General features: G+C 32.4%; 1 protein-coding gene across 1 annotated transcript; it reads right to left on the minus strand.

Moving 5' to 3' along the window:
- Positions 1–4,211: 4,211 nt before the first annotated feature.
- LOC18099470 (LEAF RUST 10 DISEASE-RESISTANCE LOCUS RECEPTOR-LIKE PROTEIN KINASE-like 2.4) lies at positions 4,212–8,462 on the minus strand. Its single transcript, XM_006383364.3, is given in 4 exon segments — positions 4,212–4,585; positions 4,588–5,397; positions 5,474–5,512; positions 7,502–8,462. Coding segments are annotated over 4 exon segments (2,019 nt in total). The 5' UTR covers positions 8,298–8,462.
- Positions 8,463–13,379: the final 4,917 nt, after the last annotated feature.

A 13,379-nucleotide genomic window follows, 5' to 3' on the forward strand; every position in this document is an offset into this window, starting at 1 on the left:
TGTAATCTGTTCTAGCAACCTTCAGAGTACGTGACACGTTATTGAGCTTAAGCACTCGAAAAGAAAGTTCTGAAATTTTCATAAATGGGGCATCACCGCTGAAATCAAGGTGAAATCCTGGATGGCCAGAGTATGCCGGGTGGTCCATTCCCCAGAAAGGATGGGTAATGCCCTGAATGTTTCCACATTCAAATGAACTGCTTCAGTTTAGATATCTCTCATCAGGTAGCCAGATTCATATTGGCATGTGACTTGTGATTATGGTAATTACGAGTATGATAGGTAAAGAGATCGTTTAGAGTGTCGAAAGAAAATTAGTGTGGTAGAAACGGGATCAATGCAATAAGAAAAACTAAATAATAAGAAGAAGTTTGAGAAAGATAATTTTATTAAGTGTTTTTCTCTCGTGGATTCTTTTTATATTTATTAAATATATTTTTAATTACAAGTTTATTTATGGAACTTAAATTCTAGGTAAATAATGAATTAAACAACTAAAATGAAATCCTAATATGAATAAGAAACATAGTTTTGTCGACTTAACCATTCTATCATTTTTTGAATCGGTCAACCAATTCATTTAATTTAATTGGTTGCTCTATTCTAATCAGTTTATCGGTTCCCAAGTGGTCAACCTTTTTAACTTATTCTTTAGAAATCTAGTTTACTTTCAACATCCTCTTTTAAACTTGATTTCTTTATGACTCTCAGTATATTTCTCATCTTGATAAAAATATCATATTTGAGTGGCTTTGTAATAATATCTGTGACTTGACCTTGAGTCTTTACAGACTTTAACTACCTTGTTTATAATGCAATTTTATAGGCAATGAAATTTTATGTCAATATGCTTAATTTCTGTCATGAAATACTTGATTCTTAGCTAAAGTAATGGTTGCTGAGTTATCTATATAAATTTCTATAGGCTTTTCTTGTGGTATTCACAACTCTTTCAATAATTTTCTTAGCCATATAAAATGACAATACATGCTGTAGTACCTACATATTTAGCCATGATAATGTGACTACATGTTGTTTTTTTAAACTCCATGTGAATGTTGTGTCTTTCATGTAGAAAACAAAACATGTTGTTTTTTTTCTATCATCCATATCTCCAGACCAATCACTATTACTATAATCCACAAGTTCAAAGTTGTTAGAGTATCCATAGAACAAGCCAAAATCAACAATACCTTTGATATACTAAAGGATTCTCTTTAATGCTTTGAAATGTGTTATAGTTAATGTCTCCATGAATTTGCTCACAAATTCTACTCCAAAGAGAATATCTGGAAGAATGCATGTCAAGTATCTCAAACTCCCAACTAGGCTCTTGAATGTTGTAGAGTTTATATTCTCTTCTTCATTATTCTTTGACATCTTCACTCTATATTCAATTGGAGTATTCACTTTTACACAATCCTTTATTTTGAATTTCTTAAGAATCTCTTTTGCAAACTTCTTTTGATTCACAAAGATTCTATTTTCTCCTTACTTGATCTCAATCCTTAAGTAGTATGTTATAAGACCAATATCCGTCATCTCAAGCTTCTTGATCATTGCTTACTTGAAGTCTCCAAACATCTTTGGATTATTTCCTGTAAAGATCATGTTATCCACATACAAACATACAATAAGAGTATTATCATTCTCTTTTATCTTTACATAAATAGTATATTTATGTGGACATTTTACAAATCTATTCTTTAAGAAATAACTTTCAATGCGATTATACCAAGCCTATTTATAGGTCTCAAGTTCTAGACAAACAAAGAATTAAACTACTCAAAGAAAGTCATAATTTGAATAGTAAACGTAGTTCTACCAACTTAACTAGTTGATCGTTTTTTGAACTATTCAACCAAATTATTTAATTTAACTGGTTGCTCAATTCCAACCGGTCTACTGAATTCCAAGTGTAAAACAAAATGTTCTTTTCATTCAATCTGACAACTCAGATTTCTGTCTTGCCATTCCTATCCTAGAACTTGGCTCACCAATTTACCGGGAAGGAAAAATCACTCTTCCTTTGTTGACTTCAAGCGTAGCAGATAGTTTATTGATGGAATTCGTGGTAAGACGAAAAAAATCAAACAATAAAAATCTCCACAAATTCACTTAAAAAACAAATTTTAATATGAGAGCTCATACATTGGCGTTGTGTGCAAGCAATGGATTCAAACCAGCCACCTGATCAGAATTCAGGTCAACAATCCTTAAATATTCAGTCAAAAGAAGAACAAGAAAATGTTAGTTTTTATGTAAGAATTGACTTGATTAAAGTACAATTCTGCTAATGGCATGGATGATGCTATCAGAGCCACTTGGTATTGCTCCTGGTGGAAAAAAGAAAAGTCTCTTTCTGGTGTCATCTTATCAAATGACACGAAACACGGAAAACTTAATGATTTGGTTCTCCAAATTTACCTGACACATGAAGCAGTTACTTAAGAACCTGTTATTGCTGCAACTAAGTCGGCTTGCTTGATTCTTCACTGTTTACGTTTTTGCTGTATTTCCTTTCTCACTGATGCTACTCTGTGCTGCTCTTTTTTTTTTTTTTTTATCTTGGGTTTTACTCATCTTAAATGATATTACTGCTAAAAACACGCAGATTACTCTCTTTTCTAATGCTGCTGAGCCTGGCAGCTAACCTTTTTTATTTGTTCTTGGTACTACTTGTGTTTCTTTCATTTATCCAAACGTCATTCATGGAATCCTGACAAAGTTTTTATTTTTAATGGAAAGAATTCATTACATATTAGTTCTCGACAGGTCTAATACACAATTTCAACCACGTTAAGGAAGTTCTTTGATTTAAAAAAAAATAGCAAAAAAGGTTATAGTTGCATAAATTACAAGACTTGGATTATTGCAGAAGAGAATTGCGAACTTGCATAAAAACAGCCTTGAGATAACAGAATGGCAGATATGCAGTGACGGATTAACTGTAGAAATGCAGCATTTACAGTAGAGGCCAAAAAAAAGTGAGGATTCGCACAGATGCAGCAGAACAGAATATCAGATCTATGACAGGAATTAAACTATATGAAAACTAAATTATCCTCGCTGATATATGCATTGATCATAAGTGATAATAAAGCTTAAACTCCAGGTCTTCTTGTCTAAATTACTTTGAAGCTATAAACAGTGACGGGTAAGAGATGAACAAAGACAAAAGTTATTGTTGTGATTATGATGAACAAAGACATGGCTGGAAAGAACTGGGATTGCATTTTCACAGATAAAGAGAGACTACGGGGACAATTTGCAGGTGTTAGAGTAAATTGACCTTTTTTTTAGTCATAACCAAGTAGACATTAAAAGGCCACTCGTCACAAAGTATTATAAAATGGTTACCAAATACGTAGTGTGGCTAGTTATAGGGTGAGAAGCTCCATAGTGGCAAGCTACTAGTAGAAGAAAACCTAGAGCATCTCATATTCATTTCATGACCAGATTGGTAACCTAAAGGTCCCTGTAGTTTTCTTAGGAGGAAAATTAGAAGCCTTCCATTTTCCGACCATTCTTCCACCTGCTGTCACAGGCTGCTATGAGATGCTGGATCATTCTGAAAGCTCGAACTGCCTTCATCATGAACGACCCCTTCTGAACCCTATAGACACAGCTGAAAGATCTTCACAAGCCTTTGAAGACCTTCCATCTATGCTCCCTACCAACATACACAGGCAACAGTTCTTCACAGGAATGACTACGGGAAACTTGTTGATGAAGAGTAGAAGATTTATGTTCAGTTTCCTGAAGTTTTCTGGTAAATTTTCGAAGTTAGACAATTCCATTTTAATTCAGCTGCTCAAGCAAAATAAGAATACGAGTAAGAAATACATAGAAGTTCACTAAGAAAAATGCAATGAAGCATTGATGACATTAACCACAAGTAATAATAAGCTCAACCTCTGAGTCTTGTCTACCCTTTGAAATTGTAAACAATGACAAGCAGGAACAGATCAATTCTACACTTCCCACATGTTGAACATCAAGTACATACTAGAATTTGTTAACATCATGGACAAGAAAAAAAAGAAGGAGAGAGGATAGTGTCTCTTACCAGCACTGAGAGAGTTTCCTCCCGTACATGAGCTATATCATAGAAAAATTAATTCAACCAAGAGCAGCACTTAGACGAAGAACAAATGCCGGTTTGTTTTTATTTTATTTTTATCAGGCTAAATAAAATTTGCAATTTCCAGTTACAAGTCACTTTCATCTGCAGACAATGTGTTTACCCCACCCCCCTGGGACGACACGCAAGGCAGTGATGATACAGTGGAAGAGTGATCTTGAGCGGACCTTCTAGGTGAAGAAAAGGTCGGTCTCGGTGGGCTTCGCAAAGACTGAAGACTGCCTTCAAACATCTCTACCACCTTTGTCATTGATGGTCTATGTGATGGAATGGTTTGGATGCACCACAAACCCACTAAGATCATCTTTTTAACAATCTCTTCTTCCTCTTCCGTTATACCTCCATGAAGTGTTGAAATCTTTCCTGGTTCAAGATACATATAAAACCAATCCGGGAAATACATCTCGTTGGTTTCCAACGATCCCATATCAAAGTCTTTTGTCCGACCATTTCAAGAACCATCATTCCATAGCTATACACACCAGACTTGTAAGTTACTCCTCCAAAAGATCTGCAGAATACTTCAGGTGCTATGTAACCAACAGTCCCTCGTGCACCTATCATCGAAATCTTACTTACTTTGCTCTGGCATAGCTTCGCGAGACCAAAATCTGAGATCTTTGGACAAAATTCGTCATCAAGAAGAATGTTGTGAGGCTTGATGTCAAAACGCACAATCCGAGTGTTACAACCTCTATGCAAGTACTCCAATCCTCTAGCAATACCAACTGCAATTTCATATAATTTTTTCCATTCTAAACGACAGTTTGTATGTGGGGATCCTTTAACAGATATAAAGCTATCTAAAGATCCATTGGGCATGAATTCATAAATCAAAGCTCTTTTATTCCTCTCATAGCAGAAACCCAAGAGGGTAACTACATTCACGTGGGAAGTTCTACTGATGCTTGCAACTTCATTCATGAACTCTTCTCCATCATCTTTGGACTCTTTTAGAACTTTTACAGCCACGAGACGACCCTCTGGTAACTTTCCTCTGTATACATTACCAAATCCCCCCTGACCTAGTATATTGGCGAATGAGCTGGTCATTTTCTTGATATCTGAATATGAATAACGCTTTGGAGTAAGAGAATGGTAGTCCATCATAAATGTTTCAACACTGTCAACATGCTGCGAATTCTTCGGCGTGATGATCATTGCTATGACGGCACTAAATGAACCTTTTTTTCTAATGAGACATATTGTAGTTACGGAAAAAGTTATCATCGCTGCCACAGCTGCTGATATGCCTATAATTTAAGATGCATCATCATCAATACCATCATCATCAAACGAGAAAATTGGATTTCTTATGATAATATTTACCTATAGCAATATGTAGTCGCCTACGACTCCAAGAAAATCCTGTAACAGGACATCAAATAATGTTAGGGAGTTGTTCTCGTTGGGGCTGCGTTAATTGTTGGAATGAAGATTGTGTATTTATAGGAAATGTAATTATTAGATTTATTTATATGGAATATATATATGTCACAGTATATTCATTTAGAGGTTGAATTATTAATATGCAACCTTGTACATTCAAACTAAAACTACATTAAAGTTGACGATATTATATTTTACTGTCAAAATATCTACTTCTCCTCCCCTCACTTCATTTATAATCGAATTACATCCTTGAAAAATAAAAAGTTCATTGTTTTTTATAAAGCATAAAGTTTAAATATTAACATGAGATTGCAAGTTTTAATTTACATACAAAATAAGACGTAAAGCTAAAAATTGAACCTATGCTACATCAATTTGGTTACTACTAGTTTATTCACCTGTACTTTCACGGTGGGTTAAACACAAATTTTTTGAAACGTTAAAACCCATATTTAGATTGTTCAAAACTTTGTGGTATTATTATTAAACTTGGAAAACTTTGAAAAAATTCTTATCCAATTCTTTTATTGATTTTTAGTTAGCTTGTCATTCTCGTAACTGAGTTATGAACTTCATTGGATCAAATTAATTTTTATTTTATTATATGATAGAAAATACCAAGATTAATTTATCATTAACCCAATACTGAATGCAATAAAAACCCTACATTAAATAATAGAATTGGCAAAAAAAAAAAAACCAAAAGATATATATAAAAAAATGCCAAAAAACCCTTAAACTCCACTCTTTTATTAATGTTTAGTCAATATATCAAACTCGTGATCAAGATTATAAACTCATCTTGATCAATTTATTTTATTTTATGATGAAAACTATAAAAAATAATGTGTCATGAATCTAATAATAAAAAATAAAAATTTCATTTTAACTGATGAACTAAAAAAATAAATATAAAAATTAAAATATAACAAAAAAAAAAATGGCTAAGAAAAAAAACCCAACCACACTAATAACAATGTCACTTCGATGTGGCTCGAGTTTTTTTTTTTATATATTCAAAAACATTTTTATCCTATCCCAAGAAACTAGTTAATAACTATTACAAGCCCTCCAACTATCAAACTTGTTTTTATAATTAACAACTACTGGCATAAAAATTTACAGATCCTTCATCACTGTATATTTTTGTCCGGTACTTTGCCGGTCCAGCGTCAAGGAATATGCATTTCTCCAGAAAGCAACAATCACATGCATGTTAAAAATGGGGAAATTCATAGTTATAATATCTGGGTTTTTTTTTTTTTAAAAAAAAACTTGGATTGACCAAGTTCAATTTATTTAACCCCCACGACTTAGATCTTGAGAGGATCGACCTGGTAAATTTATTTTAATTCAAAAGGTGATATTGGGAAAAAAAATTTGGTGACAACTCAACAATCCATTAACAAACACTTAGGAATATCGTGGAAATGAAAACATAGGGATGTAATATTGTCTTTTTTTTAATCAGATGGACTAACTAATTATTTTTCTAATAAAACGAGGACTGAATAATAATTTAGGCAATTCTTAAAGCAGACAAGTTAAATTCTTAGCTATGATCAATTAGTTGACAAAAATCACATATAATTTTCTCTGCCAGTTAAAAAATTCTGCAGAACATGCCATCAAGATTTCCTACGACTAGTTGTATGATAAGACACCATGGGCATCAATTTAACTATGGTGTGACCGTTTCGTAACCAGAAAGCTGTCCCTTATTCCCATGGTCTAGTTCTGCAGTTTGAGCCTCCCTAATAGACTATTCAAGTGGTTCCAAGAGATCATCATCGTCATATTGATAAAACATGATAAAGATTTCTTTTATTCTGTCCAAGACTCCAAGTATACTTAAAATAAAATTAAAGGAATAAAACAGGGAATTAAGGAACCATGGTGTGTGAAGCATCAAGCAGTGACTGGAGTACTTCATGAACTGATTTGAGGAGAAGTTGAGGCACATACCTGGAGCTGGAATAGCAGGATCAGCATTTGGTGTCGAACCAGGAAGAGCACATGTTCTTGATCCACTTGATTGATTCAGACAGTAACAAGTTGTTTGATTAGTGACAGAGTCAATACCACAAACTCCTGAAGAGCTGTTGCATTCCCTGCAAGCCTCACCATCGACCTTCCATCTTACCTCAAATCCTTCTTTCAAGCTTTGTTCCAAATCTGGCATAATAACGACTGGTGACAAATCTGTAATGGAAATTGGCACAAAGACACTACCATAACAGTCGCCAGGACCAGTAGCTCCTGCTTGGATATAACCACTTTGATAATTTACCGCGTTTATTTTGCAAGTGAATAGTCCAGGAACAAGAATGGGCGTAGGAGCAGCCATGCAACCATAAATAAATGTAAGATTTGTGTAACCCTCAACAGACTCGAAAACCTTCGGATTGAAGGTGCTGTTCACGAATTCAGGCGGACACAATCCAACCAAGAAGTCCTCTCTTGCAATCCTGAGAATTCCATCATCCTGATTGATGTCCAAAACACGATACGCAACCTGATTAATATTCATCTTGGCGATATTAGTCTCACACTTGAGCTCCAATTCAGGAATCCCACAGGCAGGTGGTCTGCCAGTTCCCCAGAAAGGAAAATCCGCGGAAATATTCCCACACACAAACTTATTACTACAGTCATTGAACAGGGCACTGTTGCTGACAGATGAAGGAACCTGAACGAAGAGCAACAATACAATAACAAAAACTGAAGGGGAAGGAGATAGCGAAAAAACTGGGCAGTTCATTTTGGCAAAGAGGAAGCAGTATAGGAGAAATTGAGTTGTGTAATTAATTAAGTGAGCTTGGTTGTTTCCGGGAAAGTTTGGAGGATAAAGAAATGAGTAGCGACATGATAGCCATCAAAATTAGGAAAATAAATACATCAAGAGGCGATCGATATAGCTAGATGATGCACTACTTACAATAATGAATGCTTAGTTGACTTGAAAAGTCTTCTATATATATATATATATATATATATATATATATATATATATATATATATATATATTTCAAAGGTCATGCACATTAATCTCCACCACGCTTTTATCTGCAAAACGAAGTCTATGTACTGTACACCACTCATGAAACATACAGAACAGAGTTGGTCAAGGAGACTTGTATATCTGCTTATATTCTAGCATGGTTGAGAAAGTCATATGGCATGATGGTAATAACATGAAATTGAAAGTTGCTGAAATCTGACATAAGAGAGCTTGAGCACGAGAGAGGGCTGCTCAATTGTCAAGAACAAGGCCCATTGAACATTCCAATAAAAAGAAAATACAGAACTCAACTGGGCCAGCAGATCATGCTTGTCTTTCACGGGCCTAATAATTTGTTTTATATAAAAAAAATATGAAGATAATTACAAAATATTTTTTTATATAAATAATTTTAAATGTAAATTAAAAAATTTATACAGATATCTAATTAAATAAATTAAAAACTATCTATATTAATAAATAAATAAATAATCATTAACAGTAACTAAATATGTATATGAAAAAGTCGAGAGGTTGATGTAAATTAGTATATTTGATTTTGCAACACAATTCATTCACTCGATAGTGTTCAATAACTCTGTTTATTAAAATTATTTTTTTATTTAATCAAATGATTGTAAAAATAGATACACACATAAAATTAATTGAATAAAATTAAAAGAAAAAAATATCTTGCAAGGTTGTATTCGTTAGAAATACTATCCAATTAAATTTTTTTCATCTTTAAAAATAAATTTTAATTATATAAAACATATAAAAAAAAGATTATAGATGAATTAGAATAATCTCTTTAAAAGTTAAGCACATACAATTTTTTTTTAAAACAACCACTATTTAAAAAAGACTAAATACAAAAAATAAAAATTCAAAGAGAAAGGGAATTAATTTCAATATAAATTTAAAAATTATTTAAAAAATACATTTAAAAAAATCATGATTAAAGAAAAAATTAAAAAAAAAAAACACCAGTTCCTAGTCCATTAAAAAAAAGCTCGTGTGTGGGGCCTGTACAAGGCCTTACCAAAGGCAAAATCATCTTTTATCGTTCCAATTCATAGTGCCACACAGTCTAAAGCAACTATAAAAATTACTACAGGAAACCTCTACCTCTTTTAGCATATTTTAATTAATTTTTTATTTCAGTTATTTTTTTTTTTAGTCTAACGTGAGTGTCTGGCCAGCTTGCGCGCAGCTCGACTAATTCAACGGGCCCTCAAGTTAACGATCATGAAAACCTCCAGTGATCATCATATAAAAAAATCATATCTTTTTAAAAAGAAAAATTTAAAAAAAAAAATTTCAGCCAAGCAACTAGTCCATTAAAAAAAAGCTCGTGTGTGGGGCCTGTACAAGGCAAAATAATCTTTTATCGTTCCAATTCATAGTGCCACACAGTCTAAAGCAACTATAAAAATTACTACAGGGAAACCTCGACCTCTTTTAGCATATTTTAATTAATTTTTTTTATTTCAGTTATTGATTATTAATTTTGTTGGCAATCTCATCATACCAACTTAATTAGCATGCTTTTATGTGTCAAGATTTCTTTCACTTTACTTCCTTTGTCATATATGAAGTGTCAAGCTATATTCCAACGATGAATTAAAAATTGATTTTGTGAAGTAGAATTTTAGGTTGTAATTAAAAAATTAAAAGAAAAAGAATATTGAACTTACGATATAAAAGAACAAAGAAAATTAAAAATTCATTTCCTTAGTTTAAAATTTAGAGTGATTATAAAATATTGTATTTGCTTAGTTGATTTGAAGAGTCTTCTGTATATTTTATTTGCACATTATTCTCCTCTATGCTTTTATTTGCAAAACGAAGTCTATGTACTGTATATCACTCTCATGAAACATACAGAACACAGTTGGTGAAGGAGACCATGGGTATGATTGTTTTTAGGTTCTTTTTTAAAAAAAATTAATTTTTTTTAATTTTTTTATGTGCTGAGATAAAAAATAAATTTAAAAAAAATAAAAAAATACTTTAAAAAACAATCACTAATTTTACAATCCCAAACACTACATATATGAAAAAGTCATATGGCATGATGGAAATAACATGAAATTGAAAGTTATGTAACCCGTTTAGTATTATGGTAGTGTTTGCTTTTTAGAGTATATTTCATTTGAAAATATATCGTAATAATATTCTTTTTATTTTTAAAATTAATTTTTAATATTAGCATATCAAAACGATATGAAAATATATAAAAAAAGAATTAATTTAAGACATTAAAAATTATTTTTTTCAAAAACGTTTTTAAAATACAAAAATAAATGAGTTTTAAAACATAATTGATATAGATTAGTTAATAGGTTATTAAATGGTTTAATAAATATGAATGTTAAAATTGTTGGTAAATTTTAAGAAGTTATTTTTTATTATAAGTACACATTTGATAAACGAGCGAGATGAAAAGTTTATTAAGAAAAGTAATTTTTTTATCAAAAATATTTTTCGTCAAAAACATGTGGGAAAATAATTGAGGGGTATTAGAGAAACATAATTTTTCATCAAATTAAATTTGGGATTTTATTTTCTTAAAAAGCTTGTTATTGACAAGGTATGCTTCCTCTAAATAATTATTTGAATATTAAAATTTATATTTAATTGTTTTTTTTTGGAATTTAAAGAATTATTTACAACATGGATGACTTTATTTGTGCGAATCCTTTAAAAGATATAAACTTAGCCAGAGATCCATCGGGCATATACTCATCCTTTGTAAGGCTCTTTCAGTCCTCTCATGGCAAAAACCCAAAAGATTAACTGTGTTTATATGGGAAGTTCTACTAATGCTTGCAACTCCATTAATAAATTCTTCTCCATCAGTTTCTAACTTAGTGAGGACTTTTACTGCCACAAGACGACCACCTAGCAACTTTCCTTAATTCGTATACACCATCAAATCCCCCTTGATCTAATCTGTTGTTAAATGAGTTGTTCATTTTCTTAATATCTGAAAATGAATACCACTTTGGAATAAGAGAGTGATAGTTCACCGTGGTTCATTTTTTTTTTTTTATCTTGGGTTTTACTCATCTTAAATGATATTACTGCTAAAAACACGCAGATTACTCTCTTTTCTAATGCTGCTGAGCCTGGCAGCTAACCTTTTTTATTTGTTCTTGGTAGTACTTGTGTTTCTTTCATTTATCCAAACGTCATTCATGGAATCCTGACAAAGTTTTTATTTTTAATGGAAAGAATTCATTACATATTAGTTCTCGACAGGTCTAAAACACAATTTCAACCACGTTAAGGAAGTTCTTTGATTTAAAAAAAAATAGCAAAAAAGGTTATAGTTGCATAAATTACAAGACTTGGATTATTGCAGAAGAGAATTGCGAACTTGCATAAAAACAGCCTTGAGATAACAGAATGGCAGATATGCAGTGACGGATTAACTGTAGAAATGCAGCATTTACAGTGGAGGCAGAAAAAAAGTGAGGATTCGCACGGATGCAGCAGAACAGAATATCAGATCTATGACAGGAATTAAACTATGTGAAAACTAAATTATCCTCGCTGATATATGCATTGATCATGAGTGATAATAAAGCTTAAACTCCATGTCTTCTTGTCTAAATTAATTTGAAGCTATAAACAGTGACGGGTAAGAGATGAACAAAGAAAAAGGTTATTGTTGTAGTTGTTTTAGAATAAAGAAAGAAGAAACAGAGTATTGCTGCAGTAAAGAAAATAGAAAATGAGAGCAATATATTTTGAAGCTGAAAAATTGAATACAATTAACGTCTGAAGCATTACAATTTAAAGCTTGATTAATAACAACCCACTAACATCATGGTCCTAAGATTACGCCATGATCACAATCATGGATAACAAAAGAAATAACTTAAAACAAAGAAAAAGGAACAGGTTTGAAATATTTCAAACCACTAAACAATGTTTATGACTCCAACAACAGCAGTTCTAAGCACGTTTTCTAACAATTGTTATGATTATGATGAACAAAGACATGGCTGGAAAGAGCTGGGATTGCATTTTCACAGATAAAGAGAGACTACGGGGACAATTTGCAGGTGTTAGAGCAAATTGACCTTTTTTTAGTCATAACCAAGTAGACATCAAAAGGCCACTCATCACATAGTATTATAAAATGGTTACCAAATACGTAGTGTGACTTGTTCTAGGGTGAGAAGCTCCATGGTGGTCAAGCTACTAGTAGAAGAAAACCTAGAGCATCTCATATTCATTTCATGACCAGCTTGGTAACCTAAAGGTCTCTGTTGTTTTCTTAGGAGGAAAATTAGAAGCCTTCCATTTCCGACCATTCTTCCACTTGCTGTCACAGGCTCCTATGAGATGCTGGCTCATTCTGAAAGCTCGAACTGCCTTCGTCATGAACGACCCCTTCTGAACCCTATAGACACAGCAGAAAGATCTTCACAAGCCTTTGAAGACCTTCCCTCTATGCTCCCTACCAACATACACAGGTACCGGTTCTTCACAGGAATGACTACGGGAAACTTATTGATGAAGAGTAGAAGATTTATGTTCAGTTTCCTGAAGTTTTCTGGTAAAGTTTCGAAGTTAGACGATTCCATTTTAATTCAGCTGCTCAAGCAAAATAAGAATACGAGTAAGAAATACATAGAAGTTCACTATGAAAAATGCAATGAAGCTTTGATGACATTAACCACAAGTAATAATAAGCACAACCTCTGAGTCTTGTCTACCCTTTGAAATTGTAAACAATGACAAGCATCAACAGATCAATTCTACACTTCCCACACATTGAACATCAAGTACATACTAGAATTTGTTAGCATCATGGACAAAAAAAAAAAA

The sequence above is a fragment of the Populus trichocarpa genome, chromosome 17 (assembly GCF_000002775.5).
Source record: "Populus trichocarpa isolate Nisqually-1 chromosome 17, P.trichocarpa_v4.1, whole genome shotgun sequence".
Lineage (NCBI taxonomy): Eukaryota > Viridiplantae > Streptophyta > Magnoliopsida > Malpighiales > Salicaceae > Populus > Populus trichocarpa.